Genomic DNA, 23,856 nt, shown 5'->3' on the forward strand with positions numbered 1-23,856 from the left:
CATCTCCCTGCAAAACAACCCCACGGAGCATCCCCAGGCGTAGGATGACTCACGGTCAAGGACCCTGGGGCCACAGGCGAAGCCAGGCGCTTGTTGATGGACTGGAAGGTGGCAGCAGGGACGCCAGCGATGGTGTTCACAATCACATTGCCACTCACTGTGCCTGGGAGGAGGATGCAGTGAGCAGGGGCCGAGGGGATCCTCCCCCACCTCACCCTTCCCGGTGAGCTCACCTGCTGGTATGCTCGTCCCGGTCACTGACGTCTTAATGGTTCCTGCCTGTTTGAAACAGAAAGCACACCCAAGTGTGTGTCCCGCTCCCTGGCACACCCATGTCACACAGTCACCCACACCCCACCCACGCGGCCAGCCTCCCATAGGCATGGCCTTGCTGCTCCATCCCCTTGCAAAGGAGCAGCTGCAGCTCAGGCCTCAGCTCAAAGGCAACTTGGGAAAGGCTCCTACGACCCAGCAGTCACTGCCTGGCTGTGCTCGCCTCCTTCCACATTTAAAGTGATCTAGCAAGGTTTGGTGGTGCACGCCTGCAATTCCAGCGGTCAAGGAGACTGTAGCAGGAGGATCACAAATTCAAGATCAGCCTCAGGAACTTAGCAAGGCCCCCAACAACTTAGCAAGACTCTGTTGCTAAATAAAAAATACGAAGGGCTGGGGATGTAGCTCTGTGTAAAGCACCCCTGGGTTCAATCCCCAGTGCCAAAAATAAAGCAACTGCTATCCTCCCAGCTCCACCAGAACGCACGTGCTGGCAAGTGAGGACACAGCAGGTCTGCCCCTCCCCCAGGGTCCCTGCACTCAGCAGGTGCCTGATCAATGCATCATTCTAACCTGCCCAGCTGCTACAGAAATCCCACTGAGGCTGAAGGCAAAAACAAAGCTAACCTAATGGAGAATACTGTTCTAAAACAACAATCAGAAAACCGTTTCTGTGCCTGGCTGAGGCCTAGAGTGCACCCCGGTCCAGCCAGAAGACCTGCTCTCCGCCAGTGGCCTGTGCATGACTCCAGTGTCTGGGCTGCGCTGCCACACACAACACGGGTGCCAGCAGCCTCATGAGGGTTGCGCTCGGCCTTCTGCTCTCACACACCACCCTACGCACTCTGCCTCCAACAGGCGTGTGGGGGAGACCGCATGTACATGCTGGGGACAGCTGCTTGTGGCCCTGTGGGGTCCTCTCCAACCCCCACCCAGGTGAGCACACTGAGCCACGGTGGGCTGGCGGGGGACAGCGGCGGGAGGCGCACCCCTGCTCCCTGGAGGACATGAGGACTCACCAGCACAGCTGCACTGCCCACAGTGGTGATGGCGGGCTGCCCCTTTGGTGGGGCCTGCACAGGCTGTGGCGGTGCTTGGGGCTGGGGCTGGGGCTGGACAGTGGGAGGCCCTGCGGGTGGCTGGCTGCCAGATGCCTGTGGCTGGGGTGGAGGTGGCGGCGGCTGCTGTGGGGGTGGCGGGGGCTGCGGCTGGGGTGGTGGCTGTGATACGGCCGGCTGCTGGGTCTTCTGCTGATCAGCCAAGGCCTATAAAGGTCAGTGGTAAGAGGAGCTGTGAAGGGGTGGCACGGGACCCCTACCTGTGACCCCCAGCCCCAGAACATTCCCACGCAAGTGCAAGGAGCCAGCACCTCACCTTCTTCTCCTTTGCGATCCGCTCTGCACGGAGGGATGCGACCTGGATGGGAGGCAGTGGCTTGTCGTAGGTGATCCCACTGAAACACAAGAGCGAAAGTTTGGAACAAAGCCGTGCACGTCCATGGCTGCAGCTTCCCACGGTCAACAAAGTCTAAAGATGTTAGGTGGAAAATCCCAGAAGCAAATAACTTCTAAGTTCCTAAGCATTACTCTTCAGAGTAGTGTGACGAGATGCACCGTCACTTCCCTCCCGCCCCGTCCTTTGTCCAGCAGATCCACGCTGGGTGCCACTAACCATTCTGGGCACTAGACTGAGCGTCTCTGTGGCACAGAGCTGCAGAGCTTGTGTTCCAACCACCTGCACCTTACTTTACGAGGGCCACTTTATGCAGGGTGAGGCCACCCAGGTTGTGAAGGGACCCATGCTTCCACGAGGCGCAGAGGCAAGTTCCTCCACTTAGCTGAGAACAAGCACCCGTGGGCTCGGTGCTGTCTGCAGTCCCGGGCATGCCTTGTGGACGCCGAGCCCACTAGCTCTGTAGACACGCCTAGACCAGCCAGAGTCCAGCCCCTGACTCCTGGACACACCCCTCGATAGGCACCAGTGCCTGCTGCCCTTCAGCCCATGGACACAGCCACAGCAGTGGCCACCTCAGCCCCCACATTGGCTGCACAAGGCTACCTCAATCCTCCCGCAGCCCCTGCCCCTGCAGCAGGTCTGGTGGCTGGGACATCGGCCCTTAGCCCTCTCTCCACACCCAGCCCACAGTACTCCCGGGGGGAAGAGTCTCTGAACAACCCCAGAGAACTGAGGCTCTCTGCCCTGAACTAGGAGCCCTGTATCTGCAGGGCCTGCAGTCAGCATATCAGACACACCCAGGGCACATCTGGAGATGATCTGACCAGGGCAGGACGAAGATTCCCAGGAGTGCGGTCCCTCCCTAGAGGCGGGCTGTGCCAGAGCCAAGGCGCTCTGACAGGGACTCCCTGCAGCAGTGCGCAACAGACACTGCGAGCCCAGGAGGAAGCAAGGCCAGGCACAGTGCCCCTGGCCTGCATGGGGCAGACCTTCCTCTGACACCACTGCCCAATTCCCAGCCCCATGGCTCGCCCACTCATAGCCTCATCACCCACCTGTTGGTAAGCGTTTTTTCCTCAACCTGATGTGTTTTTAAGCATAGCAACCTGACGGCTGGCGAGGCCAGCAGGAAGAAGAAAGCCCTGCAGCCACCCACAGCCTCATACACACCCCGTCCCCGCAGGTACCCTGCCAGGGTCAGTGGGAATCACGGCCCCCCACTCAAAGGACATGGCTCTCCACGTGCCCCTGCTTGCAGAAGCACCCCGGCACACCCGGCCAACAGCAGGAGTCCACAGGTCCCAGGTCAGCCAGGTGACTGGACGCGAGTGGATGCTGAATCAGGACCTGGCTCCACACAGTAAGAAACGCGTCACAAACACAGAAATACCTTTCTGACAACACCGAGGCGTGCTTGGGGTTTTTCTGAAAGGGATTCATGCCAAGCCTGCAGTTCAGAGAATGAGACACGATCACTGCACAGAGAAAAACAGCACTGAGAACACAGGGGACGGGGCGCAGCCTGCCCAGCGGGGGACCCACAGAGGCTTGATTGGCGGGCTCCTCTTGCCAGCTGTGGTCTTCATCAGGTCAAAGTGGCTGCTGAAGAGCTGGGTGTGCGTGGCGTTCTCGTCCTGGGCGTAGATCTGGCTCGTGCGCAGGGGACGGTTGTTCTTACTCTGGAACAAAACAGAGGAGGGTACATGCGGCTGGTCTGCTGGCCAGGGCATCCCTGAACCCGACTTCACTTCCCTGCCCTAGCTCTGAGTGGCAACGGCACCATTAGAGCAGCACCATGAAGTGGTGGTCACTGCTGGTGGCTGCACAGAGGTGCTTGGGCTTTACAGTGGGTGAGGGCAGAGCAGGATGTGCCTTTCCTGGGCAGACCACCCCCCTCAGGCGCTCGGGGGGCACTGACAGCAGTGATGACCACCAACATGGCCTTCCTCTACCCATGGTAGATGTGAGGGCAGAACCATCCAGGATGCCCGCAAGCGCTTGCCCAGGGGATTGGCACCACGCGTGCCAGTCACCCTTCCCTCATGAGCCCTCAGCAAAGTCTCTCAGCTGTTGCACATGTGCTCTGGAGGCAAGGAGAGCACCGCCTGCTCAGGACCATGGTCTTTCAGGAGGAGCCCAGGAAGTTCAGCGCCCCTTCCTGGCAGGGCCCTTCTGCTCGGCACCTCTGCACGTGGGCAGCCCCACGACCCCACGACCAGAGGCTCGCATGCTGAGAAAGCCCAACCTAGAAAACACTGGCCCTCGTCCTGACCGCCACACGGGACCCTCTCCCATAGAACCAAGAGCCAGCCAGGGCAAGCAGGTGGATGTGCGGGTGGGCATGCCATATGCTCCACACCCAGGGCAAGGAGAGTGGGGCAGACACAGAACTGTCCAGCGAGGGACCTGCTGGCCCTGACTACGGCCTGCAGTGTCACAGCACTGCATGGGTGGTGAGCACTGGTGGGGGTTGAGTGAGCGCAGCGGCCCCCTCCCAGCAGAAGCCAACCCTGTGGCACAGGAATCAGGGCTCCAGAGAAAACCACTGGCTACTGCTAGGCAGGTGCCCCGCTGGGCCTGCCCTGCATCTCACAGAAGCAGCACCTTCACCCCACCACTGTGAGCCTGGCTCTGAGCCTTCGCCTCACAAACCAGGTAATAGGAGGAGACGTTCCGGCTTCCCAGTCCCATGGTGAGACAGTGGCTGTCAGCATGGGGCAGTGAGGAAGGACTTTCGCACTCTGACCAGTGTTCTCAGGAAGAACATGGAGTGTCTGAAGCAGTGGCTATCAAGCAAGCCCAGGGGTGTCCTTGTCCTGGGCAGTGATGGCTCCCCTGCAGAGGTCCTGGTTCTCACAAAATTGACCACACGAACACCCTGAGGGCCAGGACTGGATGCCTGCCTCTGCCCTGCCCTTTCTTGCCAGCCAAGGCTGCTGTGCTGATGGGAGCCCAGGCAATCTGTAAATGCTGGCCTGGTAAGCCATGTGCCCTCTGCCTGGGGCAGGCAAGTAGTGAGGAACTGTGAGCTGAGCCGGAGGCCCACCTCACACTCACTCCCAGGCAGCAGGCTGCAAGCCAAGCCCTGGGCCGGCACCCACCCGGAAGAGGAAGCAGGAGACGCCCTGCAGGAGCCGTCATCAAAGCTACAGCCGAACGCCTGGATGGCAGTTATCCAAATAGCAGCAGGACAGATGCAGGTGAGATAACACATCAAGGCTGCAGCCAGCACAGCCACAACCCTCACCGACCAGCTGGCATGGACCCCTCCAGGCTGCCCGTGAGCTGGGCACAGGGACCGCTCCTTGAAGCTCCCATCAGAGCCCAGGGGCAGTCAGCTGCACACAGACATGCCCTCCCAAGGGCCGTGCGGCCAGCTCACCTTGCCCTCCTCTCTGGGAATGATGACGTTCTCGTAGCGGCTGCGGCACTGTTTGGAAGAGCGGTAGATGCGGCTGCAGGAGTTAACGACATCGCTGACGAGATCCCAGTTGGGCGTGTGAGCAGGTGACACGATTGTGAGGTTCAGGGGCAGCTCAAGTAACTGCTTCACGGCCTGGAGGGCAGGGGCAGATTGCCAGTGCTGTCCGCCAGGCCCCACTCCAGGCCCCGCCAGGCCCCACTCCAGGCCTGCACATGCCACGCACCTGCAGCAGGGCCCAGTCCTCGCCAATGAGCCACTCGGGGCTGTCCTGGGCAGGCTCCCCTGAGGACTTGACGCAGGTGGGCAGGGGCTTGGCGAAGGGCGCCTGCTGCTTGAGCAGCAGGTTCTTTTTCTGCTCCTTGCCTTCACGCCGCATCTTCAGCATGCCTGGCGTTGCCCGGTCGAACAGGGATCGGGGTGGGACGACCGCCTCCCCGTGCCGCTGCTTCTTCTTCCTGCCTGCAGCTAACCAGAGGCTGGCTTCAGGGAAGGGACGCCAGAGACGAGGGGTCGGCAGGGGAGACAGGGCAGGAGGGCCACCACGGGGCACCAGGACTGAGGGGCTCGGGAGGAACTGCTACAGGACAAACTGCCTCACTGGGAATGGGGACACGTGGACGTGGGACAAGAGATCACAGATGAGCCTGTGGTCACCACCCCCTGGCAGAGGCAGGAGAACCACAGCTACTTGAGACAGGTTGTGGCAACCTGGGACACAGCCGTGGGGCACACACCCGAGGGGTCTGTCTTGTGCCGCTTGCGCTCCTTCCTCACATACACGGGGGGCAGCTTGGCCTCTGGGATGGGTGTGGCCTCATACATGAGGCACATGACAGAGTCGATGTACACGTCGTTGTCATCCTGGGGTGGGGTGGGTGGGGTCCAGAGCTGCGCAGAGAGACTCCTGTGAGCCACGGAGCTGTGGAGGGTTGGCAGCTTGGGCACGATCTGAGGGCGGTTACTTACAGGCATGACCTCTGTTTGTCCGTCGGCATCTTCGTAGACATATTCCTGCATGAAGTGGACAAGTTTCAAGACCCAGCCAAGTCTTAGCCCTGTGCTGTGCAGCACCACCCATCCACTCTCACTTACTCCTGTCTCTGGAGTAAGTCTGAGTAGTGCAACTGAGACTTCAAGTGTCTCACCCATGGCTGGCAATTCGCTGTAGGGAAAGCCAGCATCTAATTGTGCACCCTCTCAAGTACGAGAGGCGAGGAAGGTGGTCCCAGGTGTAGCTGAGGTGCACAGCCTGCAACAGGCCGGCAGGAGCAGGGATCCCAGGTGCAGGTGGGGCCATACCATGCTGTAGGCGTCCTCCCGCGTGTAGGTAAGCAGCTCTGCCTCCTCCTGCTCCCGCTGCAGCTTGGCCTCCCTCTCCTGCAGGATCTGGGCATTGTGGGCCTCCCAGTCCCTTACCGATGTCAGGACTGTGTCCTGCTGGGAGGATGGGGAAGGACATCAGGACCAGAGCTGGAAGTGCTGCCGCCAGCCAGGCGCTCAGAGTCTGGCAGGCCAAGCTGTGTCCAATTAGACAGGACCATTCAGGGAGAGGGGAGGGCCACAGGCATTTGAGCTGCGCTCAGGCGGCTCAGCACTGCTGGGTTGAGGCTCTGTCCTTTTAATTTAATGGAATCACATTTACTTTCAATCAAAGCCAACACTCAAAAAATCTGAAACTCCTCACATGTGAAATGGTCACAAGTTGACTCTTACCTCACTATTTCTCTCTCTCTCTTGGTCAACAGTCATATGGAATAATTCCAGGTAATTCAAAGCATACTTTTCAATTGGTGTGAGCTATTTCAAAAACACATATTTTTAAAATAGGGTTAGGAGCAAGTTAGTAAAAGTTAATAAGGTTCTTTATAAAATGTGCTCACCAATATGTCACTCAAAAAAGTGCTCTAGGGCTGGGGATACAGCTCAATTGGTAGAGCACTTGCCTTGCAATGCACAAGGCCCTGGGTTCAATCCCCAGCACCACAAAAAAACAGACTGGAAAAAAGTGCTCTAAGTCAAAGTAAACACAAAGTATTTTAAGAAAGCATCAGAATCCTAAGACATTCAGCTTAAGGAGCAACTCCACCATGCCCACACCTGCTCCATGAGGTCTGCCAGCTCCTCCAGCTGCGAAGGCTCCTCCTCACACCTGGAGCTGCCCACCTCTGAGGTCGACAGGCCAGCGCTTGCTCCGGGCACTGCTTCCTCTGCGGCCTTCTGTGTGTCCTCCTCCAGATCCTCAATGCTCTTGAGGGCCTGAAGAGAGTCTGCCTTAGCCCACCGAGACGCTCTTCCAACAGAGGCGTCTGTGTGGCAGCATGGCAGTCCCTGGGAGTGGCCAGTGGAAGGACCAGGCTCCCAGGGACACAGAAAGGGGATTCGAGGAACTTTGGTGGGGGTGTTACTGGGAGTGACATGGGTCAAATAAATGATGCTGCGGGATCCCACGGCTATGTGTGTCCCAGGCCCTCAAAAGCTGCTCTCCAGCTGACAGGCAAACATGGGGTGGAGCCAAGTGGAACAGCCCAGGGCTGCATAGGAGTTCCATCTCCAGAGGGAGGGTCGTGGCCTCACCACCCAGCCTTGCCACCAGGACCACAAAGGAGGCCAGAGCCCATCCTGCACAGAAGAGCAGCCCCCAGGTCGGCAGCCCCACCCACTCCAGCTTCACCCTGCTCCAGAACAGCCAGATGCATTAATCACGGCTGCTGGTGGGCGAGAACAGACTGGCTGGCTCCTAAGCCCAGGTGCAGCTGGGGGTCAGGGGACTGAAGTGGGACTGTGACCTGCATCCAGGCCCTTGGGCAAGGTCTGCCAGGGCTCTTGCATCATAGTACCTCACACTGCACTCAGAAATCATCCCCAGCTGGATGACAGAGAGGACTGTCGCAGCGACTCAGGCAAACCTCTTTTTGTGGCACAAGGGTTCAAACCCAGGTGTGCTCCACCACTAAGGCCCAGCCCCAGCTCATTCTGTTGCCTGAAACAGGGTCTCACTAAGTTGCTGAAGCAGGCTTGGAACTTGCTGTCCTCCTGCCCCAGCCTCCCAAGTGATTGGGGTCACAGTGTGGCCACTGCCCTTGGCTCAGAGAATCTTAAGCAGAAAACAAAAAGCAACGACCATTAAAAGAAGACTTGAACCCCAGATGACTGGAAATTTCTGCTCAACAAAAGACAGCACGGGGGCCACAGCAATGAGAGCTGACTTGAACAGACGCCTTGGATACGTACAATCTTTACTGCCAATCAAATAGTTTCAATCTTGAACTATTTTAAAGTAAAACAATGAAAGCACTGAGAAAAGAAAACCACAGAACAGATACTGCATGTGGATCCAGCCATGGCCTCAAGTTCACACCACACAAAGAACTCCAGCAGCCATTCAGACAGACAGACGACCCAGCCTGCCCACTGCTGCCCCACTTCCTCCCACAGTGCTGACACACGGGGAGACCCTTAGCACAGTGGAAAGGCTGTATGTGGACAAGCTGTGCTGCTCTGACCAGAGCCAGACAGGCTGTAAGGCACAGGCCATGGCAGGTGGGACCTCAGACATGCATCCTGGCCTAGGCAATGGGAACCTGAACAGCTGCACAGTCACCACTGGGAAAGGCTGTCTCCCTACTATCACTCTCCTGCTAACATCACCTGTTTTTAAACATAAATACAGAACCATCTCTAAGACATTTCTGGGTGATGGAAATCATATATAGGAAGCCTCTGAAAGGGAACATGAGAACTTGCTGTCCCAGAGTGGGGAAGAAGGGTCCAGTGGGAAGACTGGCAGCCTTCAGGGAGACCCTGCTGCCCTCACCTCTGGAGTCAGTACTCCAGGTTGCCAGTTTTCAGTGCCCAAGGGCTTGTGCTGGGAGGAAGCATGGCTCTGTGTGGCCAGCACGGCCTACAGGGAAGGGCAGAGTGGTGCGGGGCTGCACAGGCAGGGTCTGTCACCCACCATCCACTACTCACAGCTTTCTAAGAGATAAGCAAGTTGGGAAGCCAGTGGCCACCCTGCAGCTGATGGTGGATGAGTGGCACTCAGTGCTTAGCTGGCAGGGGCACTGGAAGGCAGGCCCAAAAAGAGGGTCTGGAGGGGAGAAGCCCCTCCCTGGATGGGTGGGAGGAAGCAGGAGCTCAGGGAGGATGGGGGCAGGGGCCTGTGCACAGTCAGAAGCAGGGGACAGAGGGGTCCCTGAAGCCAGCCTGGGATGTGTCCACAAAGCTGACCACCCAGAGGGCACCAGCTAAGAACCCCCTGTCCTTGCACTTGAAGAGTGACCAGGGGATGATGGAGGTGTGTGACACTTAATCTATGTGGGGGGATGAATGAGGTGTGTGGTGGGCCCTCTTCCCCATGCCTTCAGCACCAGCTTCGAGCTCGACCCTGCAGCTTGGTGGCCACATGGTTGCAGGCTGCTCCAGTTAGAGGAGCTGCAGGGGACACAGGAGACTACTGATGTGCCCCAGGCTCCTCCTCCCACTCCCTTTGCACTCCTTCAGCCCCTGGATGGCAGATGGCAGGGAAGGAGGCCAGGGCACATGGCCAGGAGCCAGGGCTGAGCGCTCAGACACCCTTGAGGGAGTGTGCCAGCTGCCAAGCCCCGCAGATGCCCGCAGCCTGCAGGGAGACCCTGCTGTCCTCACCTCTATGAATGGCCTGGCGATCTTGGGCGCAATGGTTTCGCTGACAGTAGGCTCCTGAGAGAGCACCACAAACTCCTCAGCTTTCACTGGGAACCCAGTGTCATCCAGTGGGGAGTGAACCTCAAATAGCTCCTGGATGGTCCGCTGTACACAGAGGAGAGGTCACTCGGCAGGAACGCACAAAGAAACCACCAGACAGCCGCCGCCCCCCCACCCCGCACCTGCACACAGGGCACACCTGGGTCAGGAAGGCCATGGAGTAGTCGTTGCCCTGCGCTGCCACTTCGCGGATCAGATCTTTTGTTCCATTTTTCAACAGTTTCTCTTCAATCGAGTTGCCACTCACAAGCCTGGCGCAAAAGGATGTACAAAAGGCCGCCTGAGACCTGGGGATGTGGCCAGGCCAGTCCAGGCCAGGCAGGTGCAGGGGGCCAGAGCTGCCCCAGACGACCGCCCCAATGGCCCCCCGCCTCAGCTCCTGTGCTGGGGGCGCGGGGGCCAGTCTTGACCCAGGGTCATTCCACTGCGTCTGCTGAGGTGCTCATGGGACACGACTCTTCACCCCAGCAGGACAGTGAGCAGGCAGGCCCATGGCAGATGCTGCCCTCATGTGACAGGCAATGGCACGAGGGCCCCGAAAGTGGTCTAGGCACAGCCATCAGTCTGTCACCTTCCCACAATGCCCTCTGCTTTAAAATCTTAAAGGCTAAAACCAAGAAAGCGCAGATTAAAAACTTAAAGGTTTTCAAAAGGGAACAAGTAGAATTTTCCCCGAAATTCCAAACTCAGGAACCTAAACGGAAACCACTCAGAAGGGCACAGAAAGTGATAATCAGAAGTTCCTGGAGAAACTCAGTGCCCAGGCCACAGAAGGGAGAAGAAGTGAGTGAAGGACAGTGGTCCTGGGAAGAAGACGTGCAATGTGCTCATCATGCTGGTGTCTGCTCACCAGACCCTACAAAAGCACGAAGGGAAAACTCACCTGGGCCCAGTGTGACCCTGCCTCCACCTTAGCCCACAGGCTCTAAGCAAGGCAGGCCCTGGGCAGCACCAGCACACCTGGCTAAGCAGGCGTCTCCCAGGCCCACTCAGGGAGCCTCCTCCAGGCTCAGGACCTGGCGCCACCTGGCCACCGTGTCCTGACCCAAACTGGAGAGCATACCACAGAACCCCCCCAATGATCTGTTGTCCACTGGCTGCTCCACCACAGTGTGGCTGTCCCTGGCAACAGCCCCCACGGCTCTTGCTCTGTGCCACATGTGGGCAAAGCCACAGCAAGCAGCCTCACATGGCTGGGGAGGTCCTTTGGCTGCCTGTCTTTACCCACAGGAGACCTCCTCCTCCTACCTGCCACGGAGCTGCTGTCCCAAGCTGCTCCACTGGTTGAACTGCCTCTGCACACTGAGGTCTCTGCCTCCCTTTAACAGTAAGAGCATCCTGCACTTTCCCTCTCGATGGCAGGAGAGCTGCAAGCAGCCCTCCTTGTCTATGGCCCACCTCCTGCTTCTGTCCATGGCATCCTCTTGCTATGTTAACTTTCTATTTTGTTTCTGTCAATACTCCTTTTTTTTTTTCCTGCCCAGGTTTTGCGGCCAAGGCTACAGAACTGCCCCCTGGACAATGCTCACCCTCAGGATCCACATGGTGCCAGGTTCCGAGGTGGGCAACAGTGGCTACTCGCACCCTGACCCTCAGGGCAGCAAAGCGTGTGAGAACACCCCATGAATGGGTGTCATACCATCATCCTTCAGGGATTCAAAAACATGCAAAAGGCCTTTTTTCTATTTTTTTCCAATTATCTACGTTTGGCCAGTTACACTTTCTATGCTTCAAGTTAACAACAAATCTAAATTCTCTCAACGGATGGTTTGTATTTCCCAACAGGTGAAGTAACCCAAACCGTGACTCCCCACTGAGCTGCAGGCGCTCCAGGGAGGTGCGGCAGCGGCACCCACACTGCCACACCTCACTGCGTGCACTCGACACTGCTGCCCAGGGCTCTCACCTATATATGTGGATGTCCTTGCACCTCCCGATCCGGTCACACCACTCCTGGGCCTTGGCATCCATCACTGGGTTGAGGTCGTTGTCATAGAAGACCACGGTGTCCGCCTCCACAAGGCTTATGCCTGTGGCACGGCTGTGGGTGGAGAGCAGGGCACAGAAAACCCGCCTGTCTCTGTTGAAACTCCGCATCAACTCCTGAGAAAGGGCAGAATGCTCAGTTAGCACGCCCAGAAAACGCAGAAGGGCCTCCGGTGTTCCAACGTCACCAACACCGCAGTGACCTACATCACCATTCCTGCGGCCACGCCTGTGATTCCTGCTGCTCAGGAGAAGAGGCAGGATGACCACAAGCCCAAGACCAACCTGGGAAACTCAGCAAAACCCCACCCCAAGATACTGTAGAATAAAGGTGTGTGGGGCGGGGGCAGCTCAGCAGCAGGGCACCTGCCCAGCACCATAGAGCTCTGAGCCTGGAAATGACAAGACTGCTTGGTTTGGCTCCACGTGACACAAGTCCAGGGGAAAGCGACACCACAGTGTCACCTCTCATGCTCTGCTCTTCCCGTCTGTGAATTGCCTCCCACTGTGATCTGAGCACTGAGGAGTGCAGGACGTCAGGCAGCCCCCGCCCCAAGCATTAACTGTCAGCTCAGCCTGTGGCCCACGAGATCAGAGCCTTGTGGGGAGGCATGTGCTTTCTCTTATATCCTCAGGCAATGCCAGGGCACTTCACAGGCAAAAAAGCCCCTGGAGTAAGGCTGAGGACGCAGGAAAATCCAGTCCATGCAGAGATCCTCCTGCCCACTCAAGACCATGACCTGAAATGGCAACATGAAAGCTTCTTTGTAAAATATCTCCACACCAGAACAAGACCTAAGAGTTAACCGATCCTCCTCCTTCAAAAAACTACACAAGCTGGGTGCGGGGGCACTAGCCTGTAATCCTAGCAATTTGGGAGACTGAGGCAGGAGGATTGAGAGTTCAAAGCCAGCCTCAGCATATTAGCAAGGTGCTTGGCAACTCAGTGAGACCCTGTCTCTAAATAAATTATAAAAAAGGGCTGGGGATGTGGTACCACTGGGTTAAAAAAAATTACATAAAATTTGCAAAACTACTGCCAGGAACACCAGATAGCTAGCCCCTCCCTTCTGGGACTGTCCCCATGTGTGTCCACCACAATGAAACCTGCGCATGCTGTGAGACGTGGGCAGGTGACACACCCCCTCAGCTCGTGCTCTCCACACACATGAGCACCCCACGGGTGCACTGCTGCTGTCCCAGGGGGTCCTGGGGCGGGTTGGTAGGCCAGCCATCTGTCCACCTCAAGGTGAACTACAGTGCCATGCTGCCTTCCAGAAAGTCACGTCAGGGCAACGCCTGGCAGCATGTGCAGTGGGTCACATCTGAGGAATCAGAGCAATGTCTAGCCAATCTGATATGCAAAAAATAGGCACATGCTTCAACCCTAAGTCACCCCAGAGCCACCTTCTGAAGTATGACATCATCCAGCAGTGACGGCAGGTCAGTGCCTTGTCCTGTTGGGCAGTATGGCCCATGCTAAGAACATCAAGGGAGGAGACAGACTTGCTGCCCTCCTTGGAGGATCAGGGCGACAGTCTACATGGCACGCAGAAATGAGGTCCCTAGAGGGAATGCGAACCAGTGCCACTGGGTCACAAATGACTCAAGGTGACGCGTTTCTTACCTGCCGCTGCTCACTGTTGGCGTTTTCGTCAATTCTTATATAGGTGAGATAATGGAAGTTCAAGAACATCTCCAGAATGTCTAGCATGAGAACCATCTGGGATAAAATAAGCACCCGACGTCCTTCGGATTTTAGCTTCTGGAGCAAGACAGCTAAAGCTTCTAACTTTCCTAGGAGACAACACCAAGAGCACCCTGCAGTCAGGCAGCTGCATTTCATACAGCAAACCACGTGGGCAGGGCATCTGCCTACCTGAGTCGAACTGCACCAGCCTCAGCTCGGGGAACTGCAGTGAGCGCAGGGCGGTCAGCTGCCGCAGCTGCTGGACATAGGGGGCAGTGTGCTCTCGCAGTTGCTGCCTCAAGGTCCGCAGCCTGCGGCGGTACAAAGTGGGTGGCCTGGCCACCCACAGGGAAGGGGGTGTGGCCACCACCGGAGGGATCACACAGGCCACCCTGCAGAGCAGAAAGCACAAAGCAAATGCCATCACATTGCTGCGTGGCACCCAGGGCCCCCTGGCAGGCAGAGAGGTCCAGACGGAGGAGGGCAGAGCTACCTGGCAACAAGTGTGGCAGAGGACAAGGGCATACATCAGGCATCAGGAGCAATGCCCTGCGTGGCCTGAGCAGGCCTGACAGTGCGGAGGAAGACAGCCTCTGGGCACCTTCAGATAGCCCAGGCTGCAAGAACCAGCTCAGGGTGTCATAGGCCATAGAGCCACTCGCAGGTGGCCCCATTTGCCTGAAGTTCCTGCCCATCTGGGAATCTGGGGGCAGGGGCACGCTGTGTTTTAGATGTGACCCCTAGGGCTACAGCAGACACCATACAGAGGTCGGGTGGAAGGACCCTGCTGATAGCAGGACCATGCCATGGCCAGCCTGACCCCTCCAGGTCACCTGCGCCAGAAAAGCCCTTCCTGTGAACATAAGCTGAGCCTGGACTTTCAGTGACTTGCTCCCAGCTGTGTTCACATGGAAAGGCTGTCTACAATCTGCAAGGGCAAGCAGCACTTGAAAGAAAGGAGAGTCCACCAGAACAAGAGGCCAATGGCCAACCACACCAGGCCGGGAGGGGCTGGCACTGGCCTGCTCAGCCCTAGGAAAGTGCTCCCAGTTTCCTACACACACCCCACCCCCCCTCCCCATTATCTATCCCTGACCTGAGACCTGAAACAGGCAGACACTGAAAGCTGAGCTCAGGGTCTGGAGCAGAACCTCCCTTTAGACAGGGAGTAATGGGGAAAATGCAGTCAGCCAAAGAAGGGGAATCAGTCCCCGATGCTGAGCCCAGACATCAGGGCCACACACATAGGCTGCATCTGAGGTCAGCACCCTGACAGAAGTGAGCCCAGATTCCAGGGGCTCGAGCCCGGAGCCTGCAGCACTCCAGTACTCGGCTTGTTCGCGACCAAGGCTTGCTCCAAGCTCAACCCTTGTGATATTTGATTGTACATGTGGTTATTTTCAAACTGCTTTTCTGAGAGGGCAGGAGGAAGCTGAGCAGAGGACATGGTGTGCCATGGCCCTGCCCCCAGCACTGCCAACATTCAAACAGGGATGCCCAGCCAACAGTTCTCTGGTCCTAAAGCTACAGACCTCCAACAATAGCTTCAAACACTCCTAAGGGGCAACTCAGGGAGAAGAGCAGAGAATAAGAAAATCCAACCTAGAAAACTACCAGGGTGCGGCACTACAAGGCAGCAGAGGCCGAGGCCTCTCCCTACCTGGACCCCGCCTTACCTGTCCAGAACATCCTGCAGGGACTCCTGGCGTCGATTCAAGCTCAAAATCAGATCACCCACGCTTCTCGAGGGGGTTGAGGGAAAGCTCACTGGCCCCGACCTCCTTCCCAAGCTGCGGTCAACGGGCGTGGGCCAGGGCACCCTTCCCCGGCCAGGCAGGGAGCAGATGCGTAGCAAGTCCCTGCCGTACATGGGGGCCTGGGAACAGCGCCGCTCATTGACCATGTGGACCTGATCCAGCCGCTCCTTCAGAATCCTGTTCTTCTCCTCCTTTACCAAAAACACGGTGAAACATGGTCACTGGACAAAAGCATGGCCAGGCGCCTCCCTAGCATCGGACACAGCCTGGCGTCAGTGCCAGCATCTGCTGCCCTAGGAGCAGGAGCACCAGGCTTCCTTCCTCTCCAGGACTCGGGCGAGCGCATCAGTGCTGGGGAAGGGTTGTGACCAGAGCTCACGCTCTCTTCTTTCACTAGTTAGGGTGTGTTTAAAAAAATCAAAATTCTGGGGATGACCTTGAGCCCTCAAAGCAAGATGGCAGGTTTTTTGAGGCTGAGAGTCCTCTAAGGAAGCTGAACTCTCGTCGAGTCTGCTCCTGGGTCAGCATCTCCAGGGCCGACTGCCCGGGGTGGTGTGGAGCACGGCAGGTGCCCCACTGGCTCCAGGGCGCAGCCCCCATGGGCCGGCAAGAGAGCTGTCACTGCTCTGCTTGGGGCCTGAACCCATGCTCCCGGGCTGCAACCCTCACTCTCCTGTCACCGGGCCCTGCACGAGCTGCTGCTGTGTCCCTGGGGACACACAGCAGAAAGCCACCAAGGCAGCTTTTGGGCACTGTGGGCTGTAACCACTGCTGGGCCGAAACTCCGACCATCGTGACGGGTGTCAGAAGTGGCTGTGTGTGGTGGGTTCTTTGCCACCTCAGGGACTGACTGTGCCTCTTGCCCTGTTCGCCAGGCCACTCAGCCCCAGCAGGGAGAAAATGGCAGTGAGCCCCGTGGTGCAGACCTTCTCTTGACCACCTTCTTATTTTTAGAACTGTGGAGGAAAAGGTTTGAAGGAAGCATCCAAGAAACTGGGATAGAGTTCTGTATCCTGGTGGATGGGGGTTGGCTCCCAGCTCACAAGGCCCAGCCCACAGTGTGACTCAACTTCACATGGGACCCTCTGCCTTTAGTGTACCCAGCTCCACTGTCATCACCAGGGTCATGCGTGGACGTGGCTGGGGAATACCAGACAAAACAAAACACTGGGGATCCAGAGAAGAGACTGCAGAAAATGAGACAGGTGTGATTTCTGGAGATGTTCCTCTTGGTTCAGTCACCATCAGCCACCGCAGCCACTGGGCCCCAGGCTAAAATTCAAACCACAAACTCCCGCGCCCCAGAGGAAAGCTCGGAGAGCTAGAGGACTGACCCGCAACCACGTCTCTCTCAGACCAGTCAGCCTTGGTCCTGGGTTTCACCTGTCCTAGGGACCTGTCCACAGACACACTGCAAGAGGAGATGGGTCACTTCCCATTGTGGGAACTGCTAACGAAAAGGGCACTTGATGAAAACAAAACTGTTACAAAATAAGATGTACTGCAAAAAATGAGTAATTGCCATCAAGGCTCTGAGCCCAGAGAGAAGTGTGGCGAGGCACACGGGCCGGTGCTGCAGTTGGCACACGGCTTCTGAGGGCTGCCTTGCTACAACCCCACGATGCGTCCACTAGTGAAGGCCTTACCTGGGTCGGCCCAGTGACAGGAGAGGCTGGCTTGGAGGTCAGCCCTTGTTCTCCCACAGCCATGGCGTTCACTGCCACTCGCCCGGGAACTCCAACTACAAGTGCAAAAGAGAGAGCTTAAGGAACAGCCAAGCATGGTCCAGTCCCACAGCCGCAGCCTACACCAGGACCAGGGCTCTGGGTATGGGCAGCCACTGGCTCCCTAGTTCCCGAGAGCACAGGGGGCTGGTTCTGTCGTGCTTGGATTTGGCATGTGGCCAGAGTGGGGCACAGACTCCCGGTGACACCCACAGGGATGCTGTGTACCTCTTGCCCATTGGCCCTGGCCCTGCAGCCTCCTCGGGCCCTCACTGGTGGAGCACTACAATGGCAGGCAGAGGACGACCCAGCGTCACCGGGGTGACTTGGCAGTGGGACTGGAACTGGGCATGCACGCAGCGGCCAGGGTTCTGGGTCAGGAGGGAGGTACACTAGCCTCACAGACCTCCTATTGCTTCCACAGGTCAAACTACCCACTTCTCCTAGAGAGAGCACAGGGGTGGGGCGCCCAGGAGACATTGGCAGGAGGCAGGACGGGAGCTGGGAACCCAGCGGTCTGGGGCACGGGCCAGCCAGAGAGGAATGAAATCCTATGGCATGGTCCCCAGGGAACTCAGCATGCTCCCTCAGTGTTATCTGGGACATGTTGGCAAGCAAAGACTCTCATGATTCCCAGAGTCTCCGGTCAGAACAAGATCAAAACAAAAACCTCAGGGCAGTGGGGCTGGTCATACTGAACCAGCACCTCTGAGGACAAACGGGGACAGAGGCAGACACCATGACCCAGCTGTGGAAGTAGAGGCGGTCAGAGCAGGGTTCTGACACACCAAGGACCCATGGCCAGGGAGGCCCAAATACCTCCCGAACACTCACAAGAGTCAGGAGGAGGCTGCGGGCCAAGCCTTCCCCCTGTTCAGAACACCCTACCTTGTGGGGTCAAGGGCACGGGGCTGGGGCCGCCGGCCGGGGGCTTGTTTCCCAGGGCACCATGCACCGTGCCCGCCTGAGACATGGTCTGCATCACCACAGGGCCAGGGGCTCGCAGGTAGGGCTGCCCGGGGGCAGATACGATCTGGAGGACACTGCCTGCAATCACACATCCACCAGGGCATCAGTCATGGCAAGGGAGCATCATGGCCACACGTGACAGTCACTTACAAACCATAGAGAAGCTAATGAGTCCAGAACTGGAGACTCAAAAGTTGAGCACACAAGGCCAAGAGGAGACAGCAGGACCCCAGTGCAGGGCCACACCACAGAGCCCCACCCTCCTGGCACCTCGCTGCAGGCGGTGAGCTCACGGGAAGCCCAACCCAGCCCTGCACCTGCCAACAAGGCCACGGAGGGCATAGGACTGGAGAGAAGCTGGGTGTGGCCCAGGCCCTGCTGGGCTGCACAGGAGCCACCACTGACTCTACACCTGCCCCAGTTCCCATGCCTGCCCTCAGAGTGCTCCCCGGAGTGTGCCAACAAAGCCAGAGGTGCCCTGGGGGAGCCCTGCTTCTGAGGCCTGAACACTGGTTGGTAAGGGACTCACCCACACGGAGCAGCTTCTCCCCCAGAAGAAGCCCTGCCCCGCCCTGCCAAGCACCCAGGATAGTCCTCATGGGGAAGATGCAGGGGAGGGCACTGGCCCAGGCTGCGGGGCCACCACTCCTGACCCCTTGCTAGCACTAACAGGCAGCTGGCATCACCCCATGGAGGAGCCAAAGCCATTAACTGCTGCCATGCCATCTCTGGAGATGACCCTCATTCCTGCCTTTAAAAGCAGCAACTGGATAGGCATGCTGCTCTTGGCCAAAGGCCTGGGAGTTCAAGTAAAAACATCCATCCAGGGTGGCGGTGTGCACCTGTGGTCCCAGCTGCTCACCCCAGCCCAAGAGTTCTGGACCTTCCTGGGCAACAGAGTAAAACCCCATTTCAAAACAAAAACAAAGCAAAACAGAAACCATCTGTGTGTAAAAGAAAATAATTTCTCTTACATAAATCTCCAGCTCATTGGTCTACTTAGGAAAATTCACCTCATATTCCTACAACAAATATTTCTAGATGGATTTACACAATAAGATTCTTTTCAAGGGGTAGATGTCATTAATGCACAGATAAAATAGTCGGAAACCAGGTGGCTTATGAGTGTTACCCACCAGTCCCCTACAACCCCATGAGTTGTTAACTCCACTCCCAGGTGAAGAGCCAGGAGCCCAAAGGAGCCAAATCCTTTGCCCAAGCCACCTGTGGGCAGGACTGCCCATGCATGATGCCAGCCTGGCATGCTGCTGTTCATCAGCACCAGCGGCCAGCTCTCCCTCACCTTGCAGCTGCAGGGGCTGGCCTGCTGTGAGCTGCCGCAGCTGGCTGTGCGACAAGGTGAACTTGTTCCCCTGGAACTGCAGCGTCACGGGTGTCTCGGGCTGTGCCACACGGCTCTGAGGCCCTGCAATGGATGCCAGCTGAGCTATCTTCACTACTTCTCCACCTGGGGAAATGTAGAGGAAAAGCTGAATTAACACCATTTGGGAAAGTCGAGGACTGTTATGTGATACACCAATCACTTGTGGTGAATGACCATGACCTACAGCAAACTGGTCTCAGCAGTGCTCACTGGACACTGCCTCCAGCTACTGACAAGAGCTACCTTAGGGCTGTGGCGGTGGCTCGGTGGTAGAGCACCTGCCTGGCATGTGAGGCCCTGGGTTCGATTCTCAGCACCACATGTAAATAAATAAAGATCCATCGACAACTAAAATAAATGTATTTTTTAAAAGTGTAGATTGAAAAGGAAAAAAAAAACTACCTTACCAGAAAAAAAGAAAGCAATCAGATGATAGATTTTAGTGGTTTGCTTATTTAACCACAAACGGTAGGGATTTTAGATGTCAGATATTAATGCTATTAAAAAAAAGCAAACATCAAAAATAGAAATCTACTTGTAATAAACCTAGAAACCCTGTTATCAACCTAATTCTCTTTGGAGAATTTTAAAAACAGAGGCAAATAAGATCACACTAGATAAAGGGCTGGGCTGGGGCTCAGTGGTGGAATGTTTGCCTGACACGTATGAGGCCTTGGGTTGGATCCTCAGCACCAAATAAAAATAAATCAAGGTATTGTGTCCATCTACAATTAAAAAAAAATTAAGAAAAAAAGCAGAGCGATTACATTGGATAAAAAGAACAAACAACTAGCTCCCTTACAATAGTACTTTCAAACTCTAGGGAAGTGTTTAAATAAACAAACCACACGTACAGCTTTAAGGGGTAAAGCCTCACACTATCTCGAGTTAGAGCTCAAACACGACCCCTAATGTGCACTGAGAGGCAATGTGGAACTTGTGGAACTCGGCACTGTTTTGAAAGACCACTGCATATCGTCAGAAGTACCAACTCAGCAGCACTCGCCCAGGCCACAATTGCCCAGCAGCTCCGATCCCTTGACCCAGCCCTTGGCACCCAAGGCCAAGTGTCCCCCCCAGGGAAATCCATGCCAGAACCATTAGTCACACCATAAAGAGAAGGGTTAGTAAGGACCAGGAAAATTCCAAGGATGTCTTGCCACAGAACAGCCGTGAACGAGAGGGGAAATGAAGGCAGGAGACAGATCTACGCGCAGGCTCAAATCCCCGTCAGCCCTCCACGGTCCCCAGGCGGTGGTGACCAGGTAGGGCAGAGTGGCTCTGCCCACTGCCATGCTCTCTACGTGGCTCGCCTTTCATGGCTCAGTGACTCTGGCCTCTGGCCTCGGGGCGAGCAAGGACCTTTTCCCTGAGCAGCTGCAAGATGTCCACTCGCGACTGGCATGAAGACGCTGGGAACGAGGGGCGGGCTAGGTGCAGCGCCTCTTGCACGGCTTCCTCCTCCCTTCCCGGCTCTCCAGGAGGCCTCGCCGGGGTCTGGTCACTTGACAAAGTCCATGAGGCAGTGTCTGAGTAGCACCTTGCCCACGACGTGGTAAGCTGGGACGACTTCCACAGCAGAAAGGACGCAGGCAGGTGGGCTCTGCAGGATGCCAGTCCCCCTAGGCAGCAGCAGGAAGCTCTGCCCTGGGAAAACGAGTGAAGCTGCCCAGTTCCGGCCACTGCATCAAGTTGAGGGTCTCTGCTGGCAAGTGCTTGTTCCAGGCTTGCCCCTGACAACCCATGAGGGCTGGGAGGCCGTAGTGCCCACTGCTTTACCACTCGCCCCAGTGGCTGCGGGCTGACGGAGAGAGACCTTGGTGGATACCAGGGAGGTGCTGACCTGCACCCAGTGTGGCGAGGGGCGCAGGAGAAAAGCAGAGCCGAGAGGGTGAGGAGAAAGCGTAGAGAGGAGCAGGGGCCTGGATGCTGCCTCTGGAGAGGCCCACCCCTGGCAGATGCCTTGTCAAGGTAGCGCCAGGCCCGGGTGGCAGAGAGACAGAGGCAGTGGACAGCAAAGGCCTTCAGAGTTCCCGTGCTCCTGACACCGCTCAGGGCAGTGAGAGGCAGAACCAGAAGGCAGGGCCACTTACTGGGCAAGCGCGCCTGGGCCTGTGAGGTGAGCACCAGCCGCTGGGGCGGCGCGCTCTGCCCAGCCGCCAGCGAGGGGGCCTGGGGCGGGGGCGGGGGCAGGCCTGGGGCGCAGGCAGGGGCCGCGGTCTGAGCCCGCGGTCGCACAGGATGGGCAGGGCCAGCTGCCGGGCTGGATGTCGTGGCGGGCTGGTGTCGAGCACTGGCGGAGGCCGGCGAGGTCTGCAACAGGGCCGCTGCAATCGATAAGTCGGTTTGTGCAAAGCCGTTAGCAGTTCTTCTCAACGACAACGCTTCACACCAGAATTTCAAAGAAATTACATAAACGTTACTGCACACTGTCCTCAAGAGAAAAACCCTCTCGGAAAAGACAGAGGCAGAACGGGGACAGTCCTCAGTGGAGAGACTACCACTGTGCTTTCTGGTGCTCCTCCTCTTGGGAGCAGGCCGGGCGGAGCCAAGCCGGCCACAGCTGCCCCCAACACACAGCACTGGGAGGGCGGCCACTCTCGTCAGTCGCAGCCCTGAGTCTGCTTACCTCGGAGGAAAAGGTGGGTGTGACAACAGGAACCTCCGTGGAGGCCGAGACGCCACGTCTGCGACCCCTCTGCCATCTAACCCTATCCGTCCTCAAGTGACCGCCAGTTAGGCTGAAATGATGGCACATATAATAACAACAAGCATCTCCAGCAACGTCCTGAGCCCTCTGCCAAGGTGGCCATCATCGTCAACATGTTCTCAGCCAAGAGAGAGGTTTCTCACCCAGGAGAAGCCCAGTGTAAGAAACGAGAACGTCTACGCCTCCTGAAAACTAGACCAGGTGGCTCAACGTGTTGGACCTGCAGGCGCTCGCTAGGGAGCTCCTGGCACCGGGGCCATGATCAAGTGAAGGTACCTTTTGCATCCGGGTTTGCAGAGAACGTGGCGATCGGTGGCCGTCCACGGGCCTGGCCCTGTGGAGGCGCAGCAGCTGTATTGGCAGTTGCTGTCCGGGGTGGGTGGGTGCTGGGGAAGGCCACGGTGCGACCCTCGGGCTTCTGGCCATACTGCACAGGCTGAAACAACCTGGACACCCAGGGCCCAGGCGAAGACGGCATCAGCCGCTGCAGAGCCCAGGCTCCACAGGGCGGCCAAGGAGCCTGGAGGCTGCCCAGGGCCCCAGCTCGAGGAGCATGGACCAGGGCAGGGCAGGACCCCTTGATGGTGGGGGAAGGGCCAGTGACAAACTGCACTTGAAATTGGTATGTGGACCATGACTCTGTGATATTGGGACAAATGTGATCTAAACTGTTTAAATAAACATTAGTGTAGATTAGAAAAAAAACTCCTGCATAACACCCAGGGCACTTCAGGGTCAGAGGGCAGAGCCAGAGCCTCAAGGTGCTGCATAGGAGCGGTGGGAGCCGCCCACGCCTGTCCACAGGCTGCTGCCCCCATGTTATCCCAAGGGAGCACAGCATGCTTCTCCCTCCCCTAGGGACATAAGGGACAGAGATGGGCAGCTGCGGTTGGCCATGAAGCCAAGGGCAGGAAAGGGCGACTGGGGCGCCTGGCCCTTCACTCTGGGATTCCTGCTTCCTGTCTTCCTTTTCACCCAAACACTGGAGCCTACCAGTTTCTAACAGCAGGAGTTGGCGATTCCCAAACCATTCCCGTCTCAAGTCCATCACCTTACCTACCTGATCCTGTCCTCCTACCAATCCCTCAAGACCATCATTCCACGTCAGTGTATCGCCTAGAGAGACCGCTGCCCTTTGGTGTGGTGGACCCACTGTCCCCCCTGCTCTGCCCCATGAACAAGCTCTGTGCCCTGCTGGTGCAGCTGACTGGTCTGGTCATGCCAGCTGCTACTGCATCAGGCCCCTCACACCCCAATGCCTGGGCCACAACCACCACACATGAGCTGGTGCAGAGTGGAAAGCAGTCCCTATGCTGCCCACAGCCTGCATGGCCAAGCTTGCCAAAACCAGGGTGTCTGGGGAGTTCCCCGGGGAGTGGGCAGCCATATTTGGTTATCAGACTTTACTTCCAACACTAAGCACCCAGGCCAACTGGACGCTGACCTGCAGCCACACTTTGGATGGGCAGAACAAGCCCCTGCTGCTCCCAGCCCTCACCCACGCACCTACTGGCCTTCAGCTTCACTGCCACTGGCCGGGCTGACGGGAGTGGCGAGGTGAAGGCCTCCTCCATTAGCTTCCGGGTCACCTTTTTCTTAGACAGCAATTCTGCCTCATGGCGAGTGATTTTATTCTCTAACCCAATGAGATCAAATATAGAAAGATCGGCTTCCTAAGTAGAAAAACAAACAAAATAAAATAAAACCCTGCCGCACCAGGTGGCAGAGGACAGCCTGACCA

The 23,856-nt window shown here is 57.2% G+C and overlaps 1 protein-coding gene and 1 non-coding gene across 8 annotated transcripts in view; both read right to left on the bottom strand.

Moving 5' to 3' along the window:
- Ep400 (E1A binding protein p400) overlaps positions 1–23,856 on the bottom strand; it is a 99,444-nt gene that overhangs the window by 15,358 nt on the left and 60,230 nt on the right. For 2 of the 7 annotated variants that reach the window (XM_076838716.2, XM_076838700.2), the window contains exons 21-45: positions 23,622–23,788; positions 22,392–22,561; positions 21,499–21,732; positions 19,325–19,489; positions 17,941–18,099; positions 16,975–17,069; positions 15,248–15,519; positions 13,761–13,963; positions 13,509–13,678; positions 11,802–11,998; positions 10,035–10,146; positions 9,797–9,940; positions 7,250–7,408; positions 6,866–6,949; positions 6,452–6,586; positions 6,119–6,163; positions 5,887–6,040; positions 5,376–5,617; positions 5,111–5,284; positions 3,271–3,407; positions 3,119–3,175; positions 1,648–1,726; positions 1,293–1,538; positions 234–279; positions 54–163 (exon numbers count right to left, since the gene is read on the bottom strand). In XM_076838716.2, coding sequence (XP_076694831.2) covers positions 54–163; positions 234–279; positions 1,293–1,538; positions 1,648–1,726; positions 3,119–3,175; positions 3,271–3,407; positions 5,111–5,284; positions 5,376–5,617; positions 5,887–6,040; positions 6,119–6,163; positions 6,452–6,586; positions 6,866–6,949; positions 7,250–7,408; positions 9,797–9,940; positions 10,035–10,146; positions 11,802–11,998; positions 13,509–13,678; positions 13,761–13,963; positions 15,248–15,519; positions 16,975–17,069; positions 17,941–18,099; positions 19,325–19,489; positions 21,499–21,732; positions 22,392–22,561; positions 23,622–23,788 — 3,756 coding nt within the window. Of the gene's footprint in view, positions 1–53; positions 164–233; positions 280–1,292; positions 1,539–1,647; positions 1,727–3,118; positions 3,176–3,270; positions 3,408–5,110; positions 5,285–5,375; positions 5,618–5,886; positions 6,041–6,118; positions 6,164–6,451; positions 6,590–6,865; positions 6,950–7,249; positions 7,409–9,796; positions 9,941–10,034; positions 10,147–11,801; positions 11,999–13,508; positions 13,679–13,760; positions 13,964–15,247; positions 15,520–16,974; positions 17,070–17,940; positions 18,100–19,324; positions 19,490–21,498; positions 21,733–22,391; positions 22,562–23,621; positions 23,789–23,856 lie in introns of all 7 variants that reach the window. The other 5 variants (XM_076838709.2, XM_076838691.2, XM_076838724.2 and 2 more) reach the window with 4 other exon arrangements.
- Positions 12,444–12,570, bottom strand: LOC143384272 (small nucleolar RNA SNORA49). Its single transcript, XR_013089284.1, has one exon. It is a non-coding gene; the product is annotated as a small nucleolar RNA SNORA49 (small nucleolar RNA).

Source organism: Callospermophilus lateralis, chromosome 1, assembly GCF_048772815.1.
Source record: "Callospermophilus lateralis isolate mCalLat2 chromosome 1, mCalLat2.hap1, whole genome shotgun sequence".
Classification (NCBI taxonomy): Eukaryota; Metazoa; Chordata; class Mammalia; order Rodentia; family Sciuridae; genus Callospermophilus; species Callospermophilus lateralis.